We start from the raw sequence: 21,005 nt of genomic DNA, 5'->3' as shown, positions 1-21,005 counted from the left end.
ATGGGTGGAGGGGATCGGCTTCCTCAGGCCTGGTTCTGGGGTTCTTTGTGGCAGCTTATCCGGGGTCCCTGGGTAAGATCGAGGAAGCCTCCACTGACCCAGAGAGCCTGGTCTCTAGGGTGTCCGGGCTACCCAGGGGTTCAGAAATCACACTGAGGCAAAAGCATAAACTGGTAATCTCAACAACGCCCTGAGCTGCTGGAAGAGGAGGAAATGAGGGAGGAGGAGGAAATGACAGCCCTGCCCATCAGGGCACGCCCCAAGAAGCCAAGGGAGAAACGAAACTCTCCTGGGGACACAGGTCAACATGGACCTTTACCAGTCGCCAGCCAGTGCTCTGGACAAACTGGTGGCCCACAACCTGCAACCATCCCCTGAGTTCACGGCAGCGGTGCGGGGCGCTCTGGGGTCCCTGGACATCTCCCTACGGAAGCAGGGAGCTCCGGGTTCACAGAGAGCAAGGGTGATAAGGATCGCCAAGGTGAGAGGTGGGACACCCCAAGATGGTCACCTGCTTGGTCTTCTGACGGACGGCTCAGATGTTGCTTTAGCAAGCCACTATGTGGGGAAACTGAGGCATCAAGATGCCAAGTAAAGCTTCCAGTGTAAGAGCCCGCCAGCAGCGCACAGGGTGGCTTGATTGCTCCCATGCTCTCTTAAAGGCTCCCTCATTCATCCCCACACTTATTCAGACCCTAGGCCTGACGCTGCCTGAGTCTCACAGCTCTGAGACTGGGGGATCACACTCATACCCACTGTGGCCCAGTCTTTGAGAAAACGCTAAGAAGCCAATGGACATGACCTGGTTAAGCCTGCACCGACTCCCTCAGCTCTCACGGTTCCTAAGGGAGGGATTATTGCCAGCTTTATGGAGGGGGAAACTGAGGCTGAAAGTAGTTAGGCTACTTCTCCAAGCCACATTATGCCACCTGAGCGTTGTGCTACTCTGCGTGTATAACCTTTAAATGCTCAGAGAGCTGGGAGACACACTGTGAGCTGCCTTAATCTGGGTAAACCTAGAGATGTGGGGGCGTCATGGAGACCTGGGGGTGGGCAGTGAGTCTAGAGATTGTCCTGAGTAGGTCGCAGGTCACCTGCCAGTTCCTGAGGCTACGTCCTAGCTGAAGATGTGCAAGGAGTCTTGGGCCCTGGGAGATGCAGAGCTCACTTCTCCCTCTCAGCTGTGGCTAAACCCGTCTGGAGAGTGGGGGATGGGAGCAGTGTGTATCCCTCCTCCTAAGCCCCAAGGACTAACTGAGGCACAAACCCACACAGGTCATTCCAGGAACCAATGACCCTCCTGGGGATCCTTGCTGAGTCTAGGGAAGGGGGCATTTACAAAAGGGGAACTTACTTTCAAAGGCCAAACTGGGAAGTCTTCACCCAGCAGGGACAAGGCCTTCTGAAAGCTGCACAGACCCCCACATACACAGCCTCCCCAGCCTATCTACCCTAGCCCTCCCCAGGCCACGTGCAATTAGGGCAGAATCACACACAGCAGGTGTTAGGGGGCTGCTGGATACTCAGGTGAGCATCCATCATGGACATAAACAGCCAAGAAGCCCAACTGTGGTGATCTGTTGCACACAAGCACAGTGGAGCTCCTGAAGATGGCAGTTGTTTGGCTCTGAGGATTGTTTTGTACAGTACAGGGTTATGAGGCATCCTGCAGGGCAGTAGCCAAAGGCTGTCTAAAGTCTTGGTATCCACAGCTCTCTAGAAAACCCCCACAGGACTTCAAAACTGACATCCACCTGTGGCTTCTGACAACTCTGTCTCTGAGAGAGGAAGGTCAGCTCCAGCTCCAAGGCCCACACTGAGGTTCAGGGGCATCTCTCTCCCACTGAAAGGGCTCTTGGAATGCTGTGGTTCCCAGGTTGGCCAAAAAGTCAAGATGAAAGGCACAGGGTTTAGGAGTCACAGACCTCGGGATCGATGTCAGAATGGACCCCTATCTCAGGTGACGAGCAGTCCCAGAAGCGTCTGTCTGCAGTGCAAACTGCCTGACCTGTGGGGCACAGTTACCTGCTCTAGAAAGCGAATATTTCAGATCTATCATGTCCCCTCAGTACTGGGGTTAGGGAGGTGGGCCACCACAGGCCACCACAGGCCACCACAGGCCACCACCACCAGGCTAGAAATTTTCTTTTTAATCACACAGAGAGGACAGGGGTAGAGGTGGAAGGAACAGGGTTTGTGGGTCAAAGCCTCTTTAAACTCCCCATGGTATGGGTTTGAAAACCAAAATTGAACCCAATACCCTATGGGAGGAAAAAGACCCTCTCCCTGCGCCACTCGGGACAGCTGAGACCTCAGTCTCTGCTTTTGACTTGACGAAAGGGAGATGGAATTATCCCCTCCCTGTTTTCCCATTTTTTTTCCCTTGTGAGGTGAGGATCCCAGCATCCTTAGGGAGGGTGAGTTGCCCTCCACACAGCAGTGAGGGGCCTGGAGTCATCGTTGCGATGGCAAGGGCCTCAGACTGAGTTGGGACCTGTACCACAATCTGATTCTTGTCCTGTGGTCAGGCTCAAGCGCCTGTATCTGCCACCATACGTGGCCACACAAGGGTGGCTGTGTGCTGGGAACAGATAATGTGTGGCAGATGTAGGGCACAGGGCACAGGGTGTGGAAGTCTCCTTCCTGGGTCCTCAGGCAGGAAGTCTGACATCAAACCACCGGAAACACTAGGCCTGTCACAGCACACTTCTATGCTTGTGCCACAGTGAGCGTGAACGTACCGGACCACACTTGGTTCAGTTTTGAAAGGACTGGGAATGGAGCCTGGAGGGGCAGCTCAGTGGTTAAAGCATTTGCCACACAAGCATGAGGGCTGGAGTGCAAATCCCCAGAGACCACATAATTCCAGTCTCTGAACGGGGAGACAGAATCCTCAGAGCAAGCAGGCCAGCAAGACTAGCCATATTGGCGAGGGCTGAGTTTGATCCAGGGACTCTGCCTCGGTGAGTAAGGCGGAGGAGTGACTGGGAATGATTCCTGACATCAACTTAGTGCATCCCCAGGCACACACATGTCCACATGCACGTGTGTGCCCACACATTGCAAATATACACACATGTGAAAATGGAAAAGGGGGCTGCAGAGACAGCTTGGGGGGTTCATAGCTCCGGCTGTGTTTTGCAGAGGACCTGGGTTCAGTTCCTATGACTCACCTGGCAGCTCCCAAATGAATGTAATTTCCGTTCTAAAGGATCCAGCACTCCTCCTCTTGGCTCTGTGGACTCTGGGCACACATGCACCACACATACATATGTATAACAAAACACTCACAGACATGAAATGAAAATCTTTTTAAAATAGAAAAGGAACAGGTGTGGGCTGGTGCCCAGCATCAAATGACAATCACAAGTTTACAGATTAAAGTCCCTTCTTCCAGAGCTCAGGCTGGCTGCCGTGAGCAGGACCCGGGTTCTGCCTGGTGTCGGATGCAGAGAGCTGCCTCCTCAGCCCACACGGCCCACCCAGCCCTTCGTGAGATCCCCGGCTGTCTTTTCTCTTCACAGGGAGGAGCCTATGCCCGGGGCACAGCTCTCAGGGGTGGCTGTGATGCTGAACTTGTCATCTTCCTCAACTGCTTCAGGAGCTTTGGGGACCAGAAGACCAGACGCACAGAGACCCTGGGTTCCATGCAGGCGTCGCTGGAGTCCTGGGGACGCCACCCTGGGCCTGGACTGACCTTTCGGTTTTCTGAGCCAAAGGTGGCTGGCGTCTTGCAGTTCCGGCTGATGTCAGCAGATCAGGAAAACTGGATGGATGTTAGCCTGGTGCCTGCCTTTGATGTGCTGGGTGAGGGGTCCTCGGCCTGATTCAGAGTTGGAGGAGCCATTGTTAGGAGAAAAATAGGTTGTTGCATTCTGACCTTCCACCTCTACTTTCTGTGTGACCTAGGAAGGCCACTAGCCCTCTCTGAACCTCAGTTTCTTGCCTAAATGTATCAAATTTAGACACCACAGGAGTCAGGAAGGCCTGGTCCTGCTGGTCTGTGGTCCTGAGCTCAGTGCTTGTCCCTCACCTCTGACTTCCCTCAGTCCTGAAAACTAAGACTTATGTGAACAAGGGGCTGATGAAAATGTTCTCTTTATGAGAATTTTGAATTCTCAGACACGTTCTAGCTAGGCTTTGACTTATTCCAAAATACACCTCCATCTGCAGCTGAGAGCGGGGACAAGCTGCGGGCCATGGTCGCCTGTTCTTCGCTGAGACCAGCTCCTGACCACAACAGCCAGGCCCCAGCATCTCTGACTTAGCCGGAAACTCCTCTCTGTTCAGCCGCCTTGAAACCCATTCTTCCTCTCAGGCCCCCACACCCCTGTATCCAACCCACTCTCTCCTCAAGCCAACTGCCTCCCAGGGACAGGCTGAGCTCAGTGCCCAGTGTCCTTCCTAACCCGCCTCCCTTGCTGCCCCTAGGACAGCCCCGCCCTGGAGTCAAGCCCACACCTGAGGTATACTCCTCCCTCCTCAGCAGTGGCTGCCGGGACGGGGAGCACGCAGCCTGCTTCACAGAACTCCGAAGGGACTTTGTGAACACTCGTCCAACCAAGCTTAAGAACTTAATCCTGCTGGTCAAACACTGGTACCGCCAGGTGAGGCCGCTTGGCTGGGTCCCGCCTGCAGACTGGTTGGTTTATCTTCTTAGTGACCGTTTTTTATTGTCTTTCCAGGATGCACTTGCTATGTTCTTTGTCTGTGGTTTTCTTTTGTGAGCTGACCTCTTGTTGGTTCACTTGTGCTCTTCACATATTGTGGATGTTGATCCTTATTTATTTAGAGTGATGTGAATGTGTTCTCCCAGTCTGTGGATTGTCTTTTTGTTGTCTTTAAGAGCCATTTGTCACTGGAAATAGTTGAATTTGAATGTCACCAGGCATATTAATTTCTCTACTGGGTCCTGACACTCATTTCTTCCCGATCCCTTATGTCAATCTGAAACCCCACAGGCTGATGAGAAAAATGAGAGGGTAGGGGCTGGGTCCTGGGGTAAGTGGATGAATGCCCTAGGCTCAGGCTGTGGGGTGCTGTGAGCCCCAGTTCTCTCCCCCTCACCCAAGCCCTCCTTGCTCCTCACAGGTGCAGACACCAGAGACCACGAGGGCCATGCTGCCCCCTAGTTATGCCCTGGAGCTGCTCACTATCTTTGCCTGGGAGCAAGGCTGCAGGAAAGACAACTTCAGCCTGGCACAAGGGCTCCGGACCGTCCTGGCCTTGATCGAACAAAACAAGCACCTCTGTATTTGCTGGACAGAATACTACGGCTTCCAGGACCCTGCGGTTGGGAAGTTCTTGCAAAGGCAGCTTAAGAGACCCAGGTATCTCCTCAGCTTCCCCGCCCACTCTCCTGTCACACGCATTAAGGAATGACTTGGTCCTGGGGAATTTGGGGAGGGGGGGTTAGAAACAGAACCATACCCAGGGCTTATGTAGCTGTTCCTGTCGAACTGACATGTGACATGCATACGCTGATGACAGTTCACACCTGTGAAGCCACCGCTGAGGCCACAGAGTATGTCCAGCCTGCCGGTAGCCTCCCGCAGGAAGCAGCACCCCACAGGTGTCCCTGCTTTGATTTCATCATCAGAGTCTCTCCTGCTCTTAAGTCGTACGGAATGGAATCTGGTGGCTCGCATGCCCTCTTGGGTCTGGCTCCTCTTCCTTCATATTAAGTCTTTGGGATCCACCCACCCATACAGTTGCGGCTCACTCTTTCTTGGTTGATGTGAACTCTTCCTTTGTGCGAATTATCATGATATGAACTGCATTCTTCTCCTTGGGGACTTGGGGCTTATGAACACTTGTGTGCGCATCGGTGTATATGAGCCAAATGAACGCACATACCTGGAGCCCATATTGCAAATCATGGGGTGACCACATTTCCAGAGGGTGGGAGCAGGCAGGCAGACAGGCAAGATGCTGGAACAGTAGGAGAGAGAGAGGGAGAGAGAGAGAGAGAGAGAGAGAGAGAGAGAGAGAGAGAGAGAGAGAGAGAGAGACTACTGGGAATGGGAAAGGGAGAGTCTTTTGAAATCTCAAAGCCCGCCCACAGTCCCAGTGACACCCCCCTCCTCCAACAAGGTCACACCTCCCAATCCTTCCCAAATAGCTCCACCAACTGGGAACCAAGTATTTAAATCTGTAAGTCTGTGGGGGACAGTTCTCATTCAAACCGCCACACAGTTCTGGACCTGGCTCCAGCAAAGCAGCCGATGTCACCCTTATGCAAATGAAAAACCCCGGGCTGCAGGAAGGAGGTCTCTGCCCTGGACATGAAACCGAAAGGGACAAACCAGAGTGAGCACCAGGTCTGCCCTAACTCTGACCCTTGTCACTGTTCGGAGTCTTGTTCTCTCTGGAATTGCAGGCCCGTGATCCTGGATCCAGCTGACCCAACTTGGGACGTGGGTAACGGGACAGCCTGGCGCTGGGATGTGCTGGCCAAGGAGGCTGAGTCCTGCCTTAATCAGCGATGCTTCCGGCAGCCATCTGGAGCCCCTGAGCAGCCTTGGGAGGGGCCGGTGAGTGAGAAAACACCAGGGCCCCCAGGCTTGATGCTAATGTGCCCAGGGCTGTAGGGTTCAACAGTTGAGGCAATGGGAGTATCACCCAGCTCGGGTTTGGAGGAAGAGCACTGGGGCTGTCTGTGGTGTCTCCCTTTCTCTGGGTATGTCCGTCCACCTAGAAGTTCTCACAGCTATCTCCCATCTGGGCATCTGTCCTGCTCTACACCAAGACCAACATCTCCCTTGACTCTCTCCCCTCCCCAAGCCTCAGTCACCTCAGCTGTGGTCAGAGGGACTGAGAGAAAGGCTGGGTGCTGAGACAAACCTCAGTTCTGGCTGATAAGGCTCAGTCACCCCCTTCCAGGGCCTGCCACGTGCTGGCATCTTGGGTTTGGGCCACCCCATCCAACAAGACAACCCAGACCACAACGCTGTGTGTCCAAGAGTCAGCCCGCAGCCTTTGAATCCATCTCCAGCACCTGCCATGCCAAACACAACAGCCTATAAAATCAGCAAGAACCTCGAAAAGGTAGCACCTCAAAGAACTGTCCCTGAAACCGTGTCAAAAGTCTCCATCACCCAGACCACACCATCCTTAAGTGTGCCTCCAGCCAGCACCTCCACTGCTAGGTCAGTGATGGGCCCACATCTGTCACAGATCCCCAGCAAGGAGCTGGACTCCTTCATCCAGAATCACCTGAGACCAAGTGCCCAGTTCCAGCAGCAGGTGAGGCAAGCCATTGACACCATCCTGCGCTGCCTCCGGGAGAAGTGTGAGCACAAAGCCTCCAGGGTCAGCAAGGTGAGTCCTAAGGTGAAGGTGCCGTTGGGATGCCCCCAGGGAACCACGGTGGGCAGGGAGGCAACAGAGCTGAGGTGCCCAGGGAAGCTGGATATCCTTGGAGGTGTAGTTTGCCGGCTGGGTGTAGACAGAAAGTCGTCCTTCCGCTTAAAATGGAGCTGTACCCTAATCCAAGCTGGAAATATTGCAAATCAAAACTACGTTTATAACTTTAGGTATTTCCCATATGTCCTATGTCATGGTTAGCCTGGATTGTCCTCCCTGTGTTCCCATGCTTTCAGAAGTCAATGCTGGGCACATCAATCTAGCATGGTGGTCATGCTGCTGGGCCATCCAAAGCCAAGCCAGCTGAGCTGAGGACCACTGTAGGTTTAAGTAACTGTTTTTGCTTTGGTTTTGTTGTCTCTTTATTCTTTTTTAAAATTTATTTTATGCTTGATTTTATATATATATATATATTTTCAGTGAGGGATTTTCTACATTGTGTTGGTCTATGGGCATGACAGCAGACCTGGAGGCAGGCCCCACTAATACAACTCAATTCTTGAAACTCCTCGGGGTTGGGCCCCAGGTCTGGGCTGAGGTCCAGATCCAACATCAGCGAAAGCCACATCCTAGGCCACTGCAGGGGATGCTGGCATAACTCCCAGGTTCCTGGACAGTTAGGGTTCCTGGAGAGTCCAAGGTCTGACTGCACTTCCTTCCACAGGGCGGCTCTTTCGGCCGCGGCACGGACCTCCGGGGTGACTGTGATGTGGAGCTTGTCACCTTTTACAAAGTCCTCAGGGACTTCAAGGGCCAAAGGTCCCAACAAGCAGAGATCCTGTGTGACATTCGGACCCAGCTGCAGTCCTGGTGGCAGGAACCAGTGCATGGGCTGAGCCTCCAGTTCACTGAACAGAATAGACCCAGCGCTCTGCAGCTCCGGCTGGTGTCCACAGACCTCAACAGCTGGGCGGACATCAGTGTGGTACCTGCTTTCGATGCTGTGGGTAAGAGAGTGATGGGACCCCAGGGAATCAGGGGCCATGGAACAGGGGTACCTGCCGTACTCCTTGGAATTCACCAAGCACTGAAAATCTCTCTAGGAAATCTTGAGGCAAACCTTCCCCAGAACCAGTCACCCATGCAGCTGTTTCAATACTGTCTCCCTGTTTCTCTCTTCTCTGCCCTCAGACCATCTGCCCCATCTCTTGATTTCTCCACTCATTTTATTTTAAACTGGATCTTGATATGCAACCCAGGCTGGTTTCAAATATGCCATCCTCCTGCCTCAGCTTCCCAAGTCTTCTGGGATCATAGGTGTGTAAGTGTAGGTATAGTTTCGAATTGTTGTTTCTTTTTAATTTTTGTTTTATGTGTATGGTAGCATTTGCCTGTGTGCTACATGCTTGCAGCCACAAGAGACTGTCAGGTGCCCCAGGACTGGAGTTACAGAAGGTTGTGAGCCACCAGGAATCAAATCCAAGTCCTCTGCAAGAACAAGTGTTTTTAGCTACAGGGCCATCTCTCCAGTCCCGTTTCAAGTCATTAAAGTGCTAAATCTCCCATGCTTGCGACATCCCCCGCTATCATGGGGAACTACTTCTTCATCTGTAATTTGTTACTGAGAGCCCTGCAGGTAGATAGGTCATTCCTTTCATTCACTGAGCCATCTCCCCAGCCTCATGAACCCCTTTTACAGGTGAGAAAGCCAAGACCCAAAGAGGTAGTACACGCAGTCTGGATTCAAACGCAGGCCTGTCTCACTCCAGAACTCATTGCAGAGTTGGGGGAGGTAGTAAAAATTGGGAACCAGGTGCCATATACCTACAATCCCAGCACGTGGAAGGCTGAGGCAGGAGGATTGCTGCAAGTTCCAGGTCAGTCTGGGTTACATCTTGCATGGATGCTAAGACAGATTACTAGTTCTGACGTTATTCGGTGTTTACGTGTTGAGTCATTGATGAGGAACTTAATTACACCAATAACCGTGCACGGGTGGGCTGGCGGCTCACTCACATTCTCTACTTCTGTAGGGCAGCTGAATTCTGGGGACAAACCTCAGCCGCAGGTGTACTCCTCCCTCCTCAGCAGCGGCTGCCAGGCCGGGGAGCACGCAGCCTGCTTTGCAGAGCTGCGAAGGAACTTTGTGAACAATCGCCCTGTCAAGCTTAAGAACCTGATGCTCCTGGTCAAACACTGGTACCGCCAGGTGAGCACCCTACACCTCCCGGGAAGCCGCCACTGTCACGGTCGTCACCGCCAAGTGCCTATGATGGTCCCCATCACCGCCTCTTTTCAAGTTGTGCTGCACCCTGGGCAGCTTCTAGAACCTCCTCTTCTGAAGGCCATCTCTCATTCATGCCACTGACAAGAACAAAAACCAGCAGCTCTCCCCTCAGAGGGGATAAAAGTTAGTATAACCTGGACTGGAATACGAGCAACCAGGTTTAGGTCACCAAATTCCAGGTTCCATGGGGACAGTTATTTTATGGGAACAGAATAAAGAAAGCCTAAGCCAGGTGTGGTGACACACACCTTTAATGCAGCACTCAGGAGGCAGAGGTAGGCGGATCTCTGTGAGTAACACTACATAGAGAGACCCTGTCTCAAAAATACTACAAAAAGAAACTAAAAGGCATAAATCAAACAGTTCTGAAATACAGCGGTGGGTGACAGCAAACAGGGTTAGCTCTGCTATAGCCTCCTATGCTATTGATAACAGTTTTAGCCTTTGGGCTGGTGGAAGCTAGCTGTTAAATCAACACATCCCAAAAGGCTCTGTGGAACAGTCGTAAGGATGCCAAGTCAGACCCAGAGTTGGGCAAGGGTGCTAGAGATAAACCCTGGTTCTGGACCTGCAGCGTTGCAACCTCCTCGGAGTCTCAGACATTCTGGTCAGTGCAGCAGCCCTGTAGGTGGTCCTTAGTCCACAACCACTGTGTGTTCGACACGCACCGCCAGAGCCCACGCTTGCCGCCTGAGGGTGATGAGATACTATGATGGACAGATTGCAGCCCCTATTCCCATACAGCTCCTCACACTCCTTGAGGGAGGTCTCACCCAAATCTGAGCTCCCCAACTCATGGTCTGACCTGGGACAAGTCACAAGCCCCCTCGAGATCTCAGTTTCCCCAATCTGTAAAACACAAAGCATCATCCAGGGAGTCTCTGCGACCCGGTTCTTCTGAGGTTCTGTTTTACACACCCCCTGCCTCTTCCTAAGTCCCAAGAACCAGCCTCCAGGTGGCCACCCTGACTGATCTCTGCTTGGATGACAGGTTGCCTCTCGATATAAAGGAGGAGAGGCAGCAGGTGCTGCTCTGCCCCCAGCCTACGCCCTGGAGCTCCTGACAATCTTTGCCTGGGATCAAGGCTGTGGGAAACCAGGGTTCAGCATGGCTGAAGGCCTGCGGACCGTCCTGAGGCTGGTCCAGCAGTATCGGTCACTCTGTGTCTACTGGACAATCAACTACAGCATACAGGACCCGGCCCTCAGAGCGTATCTTCTCAGGCAGCTTCAGAAAGCCAGGTGCATACTTCCCCAGCGCCCACCTCAATGCCATCTTCCGCCTCCCTCCTGGAGTCTGGGTACCCAGGAGGAGCCATGGTGGGCTTTGGTTCACCTATCCCACCCTCCCCACTTGTCTCTGCATTCTGATGAGGAAGCAGGTACATTGGATGCCCCAAAGGACTCCAGAGCCCATTTGATTAGCACAGTTAAACGTAATTAGAGTTAATTGGCCCAAGAGCTCTCTGATTGAGGCAGTTGGCTTGGACTCCATCTAATATTCCTTTTGGCCCCTCCCAGCTGCTCATCGCTGACTGTACCTCCCCACCTCCATCTGCTTTGTCCCCAGGCCTCTAATCCTGGACCCTGCGGACCCCACCTGGAATGTGGGCCAGGGCAGCTGGGAACTGTTAGCTCGGGAGGCATCAGCTCTGGAGTCACAAGTTTGCCTTCAGAGCAGAGATGGGACTCCTGTGCCACCCTGGGATGTGATGGTAAGAGATGGTGCCCTGGGGCCACTGGGATGACCTAGCAGGGAAAGACCTTGACTACAAGGTCGACAACCTGAGTTCATTCCCGGAACCCATGTGGAGGTGGAAAGAGGGAACTGACCCCACCAAGTGGTCCTCTGACCTTCACAGATGATCTGCCGCGCACACACACACACACACACACACACACATACACACACACACCTGGTGCGAGCATTGTATGCCACATATTTAATGTTATGTTTTTCGTTTTTTAAGGAGACAGGACACCGGGGTGGTGGGCTCACTGGGGTGGTGACCTCTGTAGGCTCCCCTCCAGGTCTCTTGATGTCAGGATGCACCTCCTCAGTTTCTAGGAATGCTGACGGTGACAGCTGCCCTTTCTCTGGAGCTCTGACCTCAGCCCGTGCCCTGGTGACACTCAGAAACAATGAACTGCCTTTATCTGGGGTTCAGTCCCCACCCCCGACCTCCCTAAGGCCCAAGCCTGTGCCTGGCTGAAGCCTGGCTTCTCAATCCATCCACCCTCTGCTGCCTCCCTGTCATAGTTGGCTTTCTGTGCTGGGATAAACACCATGGCCAACAGCGTCCTGAGGAGGGGACAGCATTTGGCTCACACTCGCATTTCACCATCCACCACTGAGGGAGGATGAGGGAGGAACCTGGAGGCAGAAGCTGAGGCAGAGGCCATGGAGGAGTGCTGCCCACTGGCTTGTTCCTCGTGGTTTCTCAGACCAACCAGACCGCCTGTGCAGGGGTGGCACCACCTCCAGCAGGCTGGGTCCTCCCACGTCAATCATTACTCAGGAACATGCCCACAGGCTTGCCTACGGGCCAATGCCAGGGTGGCATTTTCTCAGCTGAGGTTCCCTCTTCCCAGATGGCTGTGGCTCTTGTCAAGTTGACAAAACTAAACTGAGCAGCATCCTCCCCACGTCCCATCTCTACATAAGGCCCTAGTTAAGTATTTGGGCTTTGCACTTGGAGAAGAAAACCCAAGACATAAGCCACCTGCAGCTACTGTCTTAATCCATTTCTGTGACTGTAGAAAAGACCTGAAGCCAGGCAGCTCTATAGGGAAGGTGGATCAAGGTGATGGCACTGGCACAATGGCCAGTGTCACCACTGGGGTAGTATGTGCCAAAGAAATACATCACGCTCCGAGACAAGATGCCACAGGGCTACGTAGGGCCAGGCTGGCTCTTGCCACATCTCCCTGTCAGAATTCACTCAGGATTTCCTGAGGACTATCTCAACTCCACCCTGAGGCACATTCTGCAGGGCTCCACTTTAAAGGCACCCCTCCCCACTGATGACCCAGCATGCAATGCACGAATCTTTGAAAAACAAATCAAACTTAGGCCACAGCCAATACAATCTAACTCCATTGGCTTAACACACAAGATCCACTGAGATGGGGAGGGGAAACCGAGGCTCCGTGTCAGGGGTAGAAACAGATCTGGAGCTCAGGCCCCGCTATGCTACTTCGGGACACACCAGTCAGAGGGGAAGGACCGTGGGTGCGGGAGATGTGGGAGACTGTGGGAGCAGCATCATTCCGGAATGCTGAAGCTCGACACGTGGGTTTCCCCGGCATCCTGCTTCAGCCAGCACTGGCCATTTCTTTCTACAGCCAGCCCTTCTTCACCAGACCCCAGCTGGAGACCTGGACAAGTTCATCAGCGAATTCCTACAGCCCGACCGCCATTTCCTGGATCAAGTAAAGAAAGCCGTAGATACCATATGCTCCTTCCTGAAGGAAAACTGCTTCCGGAATTCTCCCATCAAGGTGCTCAAGGTGGTTAAGGTGAGGCCTGGAAAGCTGCAGGTGAGGGAACTCCTGTGGGCTGGACCCCTCTCCAGTCACCTCGTGGGCTCCAGTGATGTCCATGTCTACAGCAATGGAACAAGGTGGCTGATTCAGCTGGAGAGCGGTCTGCTTACAGGCACAGCGTGATCCAGAGACATCCACAGAGTACCAGGGCTGGCTGTTTTCTCTGGTTCTTGGATCTGCCTTTATCTTTCTTTTTAAACTAAAAACACAAGAAATTTATCAACAACTCTAATGACAGTCAGTCATCTGATTTCCATACAAATCTGCAAAACTGGCTTAACTGTGTATGTTTTCCTATGTGGCAGACCATGGGAGTGCTAAACCTTCAGAAAGGGGGATTCTCTTTTCTTGGAGGGCACGTTGCTGGCAGAGAATTTAACTGGCATACGGGAATCCCTGAATTCCAACCCTAGCACTGCGTGAACTTAGCATCATGGAGACTGCCTGTGATACCCAAACTCCAGGGTAGAGAGAAGACCACCCCTCGGGTTCCCTGGTCAGTCAGCACAGCAATATAGGTGAGCTCCAGGCTCAGTGAGACCTCGTCTCAAAATCATAACAATAATAATAATAGAGATTGGTGGAGACACCAGTGTCGACCTCTGACCTCCGCATACATACACACACACAGTCTGTGGGACATCAAAGGACACTCAGGGCTCAAGCCACCTTCCATGTCCTCCCCAGGGCGGTTCTTCTGCCAAAGGCACGGCTCTACAAGGGCGCTCGGATGCCGACCTTGTGGTGTTCCTCAGCTGCTTCCGCCAGTTCTCTGAGCAAGGCAGTCACCGGGCAGAGGTCATCTCCGAGATCCGGGCGCAGCTGGAGGCGTGCCAGCAGAAGCAGAAGTTCGATGTCAAGTTTGAGATCTCCAACAGGAAGAATCCCCGAGTGCTCAGCTTCTCGCTGACATCCCAGACACTGCTAGACCAGAGCGTGGACTTCGACGTGCTGCCAGCCTTTGATGCCCTCGGTGAGGTTCCAGACACAGGCAGAGTGGTTCCAGGCACGGTCCTATCAACGTCACAGGCATGGGAGATGTGGCAAGGCCCCACTTTTGTTTCCTACAAAGATGCTGGGTGAGGAAGGGCTGAGGTCCTGGCCAGGCGGTTAAGAGCCCGTACTGCTCTTGCAGAGGACCTGTCTTGGCTGCCGTTCTATTCCTATGAAGAGACACCATGACCAAGGCAGCTCCTCTTTTAAAAAAGCATTTAATTGGGGGCTTGCTTACAGTTTCAGAAAATTAGTCCATTGTCATCATAGAGGGAAGTATGGCAGCAGACAATACTGGAAAAGCAGCTGAAAGTTTACATTATGATTTCTAGGCATGGGGGAGCTGGGAACTGGAGTGGGTGTCTTAAACTTCAAAGCCTCCTCCAACAAAGCCACACCTTTGATCCTTCCCTAACATTCCCACCACCTGGTGACCAAGCATTTTAATATATAAGCCTGTGAGGGGACATTCTCATTCAGCCCACCATGGGACCCAAGTTCAGCTTCCAGGGAAGGAAGGAAGGAAGGAAGGAAGGAAGGAAGGGAGGGAGGGAGGGAGGGAGGGAGGGAGGGAAGGAAAGGAAGGAAGGAAGGAAGGAAGGAAGGAAGGAAGGAAAGAAAGAAAGAAAGAAAGAAAGAAAGAAAGAAAGAAAGAAAGGGAAAGGGAAAGGGAAGGGAAGGAAAGGGAAGGAAAGGACAGGACATGGCTGCGCCTAGGTATGGGGGAGGAGAAAGTTTATTGTAGATAAAAGGGAGAACACTGTCAGAGACAGGGACATCTGGGAGAGTCCCGAGTGGACTTGACCAGGCTGAACTGAGCAATGTAGCGGGGGGGGGGGGGGGGGGGGGGGGGGGGGGGAGTCAGGTGCAGCAGCCAGGATGCCAAAGGTACACAAAGGTTGGGTAAACAAAATGTCTGGATGGGAAGAGCCCCCCCGGGGGGAAGGACAGCCCCAATCCCCTGTGCTGGAGAGTTCAAGTTAGAGGGTGGGGTCTGCCAGCCATACCCTGCAACAGGTAGGAACTGGGGATTCTTGGAGAACCTGGAGGTCAGGTCCACTTGATGTTAAGTAGGCACCTCAGTCTTCTGCCCCGGGGTTTGAATCTTAACCTGGAGCACCCACATACTGAGTGAGACAGGCAGGCATCTAGATGCTATGTGGGCTCTGGTTCTACTTGCATGAACTGGTCTGGTCTGCTTCTGTTTAGGTCCTCAGAGCCAGCCGTGGTTCCCCTGCCCCCTGCAGCCCTGGCGTCTGAAGAAGGCTTTTTGTCTAATGACCATTGGAGCCCCCTGCCTGAGCGGGCTGAGAGGGCATCAGAGGGGGTTAGAGACGCCACACCCTAGGCTGACTCTCAGCCAAGACTTTCTCTCTGGTGGGCAAGCAGGTGGCTGGAAAAAAGCTGGGCAAAGAACTCCACTCTCGTGAGGGCTTTAAGATGGACCATGCCACGCTTATGCCCTCACTAAAACCTGGTGACCTCCCAGTGGGTCTCAGGTCACCCTTAGACAAGGGGTACTACGGGTCTCTCAGACCAGCTTTGTAAACTGGCTCACCCAGGCTCCCTAGATGACAGAGTGACTCTAAACTTTTCCCACTGTACAGGCCAGCTGAGGCCTGGCTCTAGGCCTGATCCCCAGGTCTACAAGGACCTAATCCACAGCTACAGCAATGCAGGCGAGTTCTCTACCTGCTTCACGGAGCTGCAGCGTGACTTCATTAGCACCCGTCCCACCAAACTCAAGAGCTTGATTCGGCTGGTGAAGCACTGGTACCAACAGGTTAGGCACAGGGGCTTTTGTCACCCAAATTCCCACACTCACACTCACAGTGATGCTGGGTCCCAGGAACTGTGTCCCAAGTACTTTCCTTGGAGGAGATGGTGGGAGTGGAAGGGAGGGGGTAGAAGGAGGGGTGTGTGTTTGGCCACAAGCAAGTGTGTGAGGTCAGTCACATTCCACCCAGAGGACCTTGGTTTGCGTGTTCATAAAGCAGGATCAAGCCAGGTCTGGTGCAGGCTTCTCATCTCAGCTACGCAGGAGGCTGAGGTAGAAAGATTGAAAGGTCAGGGCTAGCCTGGGCTACGGAGTGAGCACAAGGATAGTCTGGCCAACTCAGCAAAAACCTGTCTCAAAATGATAAGGAACTGGCATGCTGGGGTGCAGTTCATGGAGAGGGGCTGGTAAGAGCCTTGCCTGGAATGTGTGAGGCCTGAGCCCCAACCCCAGCACACACACACACACCCCCAAGAGTGGAGCTAACACATTGTGTCTCTGTGCCAAGGCACACAGTGGTGCTCGGTTAAGCTTTAGGGGTGCACCTGTCAATCCCTGGAGCCCCTCTGAACACCAGGTGAGGCATTAGCTGTTGTGTTGCCAACATGGACCAGCACATCTGCTTTCTCTTGCTTCCCCAGTGCAACAAGATGGTCCAGGGTAAGGGTTCCTTGCCACCCCAGCATGGGCTGGAGCTCCTGACCGTGTACGCCTGGGAGCAGGGCAGCCAGAATCCCCAGTTCAACATGGCGGAGGGCTTCCGTACCGTGCTGGAGCTGGTTGGCCAGTACCGCCAACTGTGCATCTATTGGACCATCAACTACAACGCCGAGGACAAGGCCATCGGCGACTTCCTGAAGCTGCAACTTCAAAAGCCCAGGTTTGGTCACCCCCAGACTCCTCTACCTCGGACACACAATATCCACTTCCTGCCTCCCTATTGGCAGAAGATGGAAGGGCAAGGCCCACTCTCAGAAACTGGGCAACTCCGCAGAGTGGTACTTTTAGTACCTGAGGAGAGAGTCAGTCAGTTTCTTGGCCACCTGTAAATGTGGTTGTCAGACGAAATAGATGCAAGACTCCAAGTTCAACTCAAGTGCAGACAAATCAGATCGCATGCTAGTTTGAGTGGCCCTCGTGCAAGATTTAAACCATACATGTGCTTTTTACTTTTTCTTTTTTTTTTTTAAGATTTATTTATTATGTACACAGTGTTCAGCCTCCATGCCTGCAGGCCAGAAGAGGGCACCAGATCTCATTACAGATGGCTGTAAGCCACCATGTGGTTGCTGGGAATTGAACTCAGAACCTCCGAAAGAGCAGCCAGTACTCTTAACCTCTGAGCCATCTCTCCAGCCCCGTGCTTTTTACTTTTAATGTGAGAGCTGGGACATGGCTTAGCTGATGGAGGGTTTGCCCAGCATCCATCCCCATCACTGCATGAACTGGGCTTGGTGGTTCACCGCTGTGAAAACTTATACTCATGAGGAGGTGGAGGAGGACTGGGAGTCCAGAGTCATCCTTGGCTACAAAACCAATTCAAGGCCAGCCTGGGCTATGTGAGACCTGTCCCCAAAGTGTCCAGATGCCGTGACACACATCTGTAATCACAACAAGAGGCTGAGGTAGAGGTGTGAAGAGATAGCTCAGCAGTTCAGAGCACTGGCTGCTCTTGCAGAGACCTAGGTTCCATTCCTGGCACCCACACGGTTGCTTGTGACTACCTATTCCAGTTCCTGGGGGTCTGACGCCCTCTTCTGGCTTCATGCCCCAGACATGTTTGTGTGCAGACACACATGCAGGCAAAGCACTGGTACACAAAAGAGAATGAAATGAAACCATGAGGCTGGGGTAGAGGGCTTCAAGCTCAAAGCCTGCCTGGGCTGCATCATGAGAATCCCGCCTCAAACTTCAAGCGCATTCGTGATTCCTCGGAAACTAGGATGCAACTGGGCATCTGGTATTCGCACTCTTTACACCTGACAGCTTCTCATCAGCAGCCTTCGGGTTATAGAAGCATGTGTCATTCTTCACCGTCACGCCCACCTCTGAAATGGGGACAGAGATAAGCAGGACTGTCCCCGAAACGCACGTTACACTGACCGTTTGCGGGCAGTGGCAGTGTATCCTGAGAAAGGGTCTGGTGTATGATGTATATTAGCTGATGATGTCTGCCGTGGATGCTGGGAGGGGCAGTGGCAGAATCAGGGCTGTAATCGATTAGCAATGCCTGCTTCAAGGAGGAAGGGCAGCACTGTGAGTGGTTAGTAATGAACACAGCCTGAAGAAGTGGTACTCGTGCAACTGCTTTTCCCTCCTTCCTTCTTTCCTTCCTTCCCATCTAAGGATTTTATGTGTGTCGTGTTTCGTCTGCGTATATGTCTGTGCACTGTGTGTGCAGTGCCCATGGAGAAACTGGAGTTACAGAGGTTGTGAGCCGCCATGTGTTTGCTGGGAACTGAACTCAGGTCCTCTGGAAGAGCGGCCAGTGCTCTTAACCAATGAGAGACTTCACCAATCCCCTCACTCCCAGCCCTTTAGAATACACTGTGTAGCCCAGGTTGCTCCAAACTCACAATCCCCCTGCCTCTGCCTCCAAGGTGTTGGGATTACAGGCATTGCCAACACACCCCACTCCATATGCCTATTCTCTCCTACCCCTGCCCTAGAGTGTGCACCTGGGTCACTGAGGAGCCCCGAGGTCCTGGCCCCTGTAGTGTTAGGGAGTGGAGAACAGCCCATCCAGTGTCTCAGGTGGGCGTTGTGGGGATGAGACTGACCTTGAGTACAATTGCAGACCCATCATCCTGGATCCAGCTGACCCCACAGGCAACCTAGGCAGCAATGCCCGCTGGGACCTGCTTGCTCAGAAGGCTGCAGCCTGCACATCTGCCTTGTGCTGCATGGACAAGGACGGCACCCCCATCAAGCCGTGGCTGGTGAAGGTGAGAGGCATGTGAGGTAGACAAGAGCATCCTTTGGGGGAGGACATGGTCATGAGCAGACATGGTCCTCTCTGAGGGACGGGACCCACCCATGGCCCCTAAGGACCTGTACGTGTGTGGTCTCAGCTCTGCAGAAATGCTAAGGTAACTAGCATGTCTTCCTTCCCACAGGCTTCTGTATGAAGTCCAGAAAGATCAGTGGTCACATCAGCTGAGAGAAAATGACACCAGCCCTCATATGGGAGACTTGGAGTATTGGGCCAGATGTGTGTGTGTGTGCATATGTCTGTGTGTGTGTCTGCATGTGTATGTCTGTGTCTGTTTGTCTATGTGTGTCTACATGTGTTCTCTGTGTATCTGTTGGTGTGTACCTGTGTCTGCATGTGTGTTTGTGTGTGTCTGTGTGTCTATGTGTCTTAGTTTGTGCCTGTGTGTGACTTCATGTGTACATATATGTATGTATGTTTGTGTGTATGTGCACATGTATATATATATGTATCTGTGAATATGTATGTGTGTCTGTGTGTGCCCTCTTCACACCATCTCCCATCTGATTGCCTGCTCACCCACCACCCTCTCATTCCTCCCCCATTTACCCACCTAGTGGAGCTTCATTGACCTCTGCTTTGATCACCCCAGTGTCCCTGACTCCCATGCTAGGCACCTGAGGATCCAGACATCTCAGGCTCTGCCAGTTTGCTGTTCAGCACCCACTGTGCCCTGCCTCCACCCCCACAGCCACACCCAGCAGCAGCCCAGCCCTGCCAAGAAGCCATGCTCCTCTCTGGTATCCCTCCACCTGCAGAGACCCCCCCCCCCCGCTGTGGTCCAGATATGTTCCCCGTGTAATGTGACCGTGGCCATCGTGGGGCAGAGGTTGTGATGCTGGCTACAGAATACCCGGGTCCACAGCATGATAATGACATGAGCAAACAAGTGATACCTGGGCCTTAGGGACATAGGAGGAGCAGGAAGGACCCCAAGCTCTCCTGTGATTCCACCCACTCCCTCAGGAGGTAGCGCCTAAGGCAGGGAGGGTGAGAAGCGCAGGGGTGCAGCTTTCCTAACTCATTAGCGATGAAGGCTGAGGCTTTTTGATAATGCAGTGCTTGGGGGTCACCCACACCCTGCAACCCCCAACTCATGCCGTTAGTAACCCCAATAAACCCATTAGCTCACCACTTAGACTCGGCATCTTTTCCTTACTCAGTCTTTGTACCCTGTCTGGGTTGAACAGCATTTATACACGTCTCCCCAGGAAAGGTCAGGCCACTCTGCCTCCTGATGTCTGATGTTCCCAAATACAATAGAAACAGGGTCCTGATGGGGACAGGAAGGGATGGGTTAGCAAGCCCTTGACCCAGAAACCGATTTTCCAGAATCTTCACCCTCGCCACACTATGGGTGGACTGTGGATGGGTTATGTTTGTCCCTTGTCATCTGATTCCCACCAGGGCCAGGGTGATGCCAGGCTGTCTCCAAGACAAATGTCTACTTATCTGTCTTAAATGGGAAAATGCCTCCAATCCCCTAGTCGAGTTAAGTGACAGCTAGGAACTAAGGGGTGGAGGGTAGGGAGACATATCTTATGAATGTCCCAGCCCTGCACACAGGAAGCAAGTGGCAGATACCTGGAGCAGTGTGGCCACAGCAGGGTCCTCCAGAGGGACCCCCTGAGGGGTGGACATGGTAGTGATCCTTCCACAGGAGAAGAATGAGAAACAGAGAAAGGTGGCTGCACTTCCCCATCCCCTACCAGGAGTGTCTCAGACAGCCCGGCTCTCCCTGGACCACGGTTGGGACAGAACAACAGGGATGCAGGAGGACCGCGCCTCCCTAGTATTTTCAGCCTTGCAGCCCATTCCTGCCTCCTCAGCTTAGCCCACAGTGGCCAGCCTGGGTGAGCGGCGTCTCCTGCTCCTGGCTCTAGGTAACCCCAGGGGGTAGGTCCCAACTTCACCTCACCTAGCCAACTCATGGAGGATGCCAACCAGATCCCAAATTATGTCTCTTGATGGCTGCTGGTCACAACATCCTCGGAGCTCTAGACCAGTGGTTCTCAACCTTCTTAATGCTTTGACCGTTTAATACAGTTCTGGGTATTCATCTGTGGGCATACCGGCATGTGGGTGACATGTTCCAAAGACCATTG

The 21,005-nt window shown here is 53.1% G+C and overlaps 1 protein-coding gene across 1 annotated transcript; it reads left to right on the top strand.

Annotated features, from left to right (window-relative positions):
• Nucleotides 1-307: 307 nt before the first annotated feature.
• Oas3 (2'-5'-oligoadenylate synthetase 3) lies at nucleotides 308-19,736 on the top strand. The gene is made up of 16 exons (XM_057764754.1): nucleotides 308-481; nucleotides 3,525-3,807; nucleotides 4,432-4,607; nucleotides 5,092-5,330; nucleotides 6,380-6,533; nucleotides 6,883-7,320; nucleotides 8,030-8,312; nucleotides 9,339-9,514; nucleotides 10,584-10,834; nucleotides 11,163-11,307; nucleotides 12,938-13,111; nucleotides 13,826-14,111; nucleotides 15,739-15,914; nucleotides 16,550-16,788; nucleotides 18,706-18,853; nucleotides 19,686-19,736. Exons 1-16 carry the CDS (start codon nucleotides 308-310, stop codon nucleotides 19,734-19,736), a joined length of 3,393 nt encoding a protein of 1,130 aa, XP_057620737.1.
• The last annotated feature ends 1,269 nt before the right edge of the window (nucleotides 19,737-21,005 follow it).

Source organism: Chionomys nivalis, chromosome 3 (assembly GCF_950005125.1).
Source record: "Chionomys nivalis chromosome 3, mChiNiv1.1, whole genome shotgun sequence".
Classification (NCBI taxonomy): Eukaryota; Metazoa; Chordata; class Mammalia; order Rodentia; family Cricetidae; genus Chionomys; species Chionomys nivalis.
The sequence above is the reverse complement of the archived record's forward strand: the minus strand, read 5'-3'. Positions and strand labels throughout refer to the sequence as shown.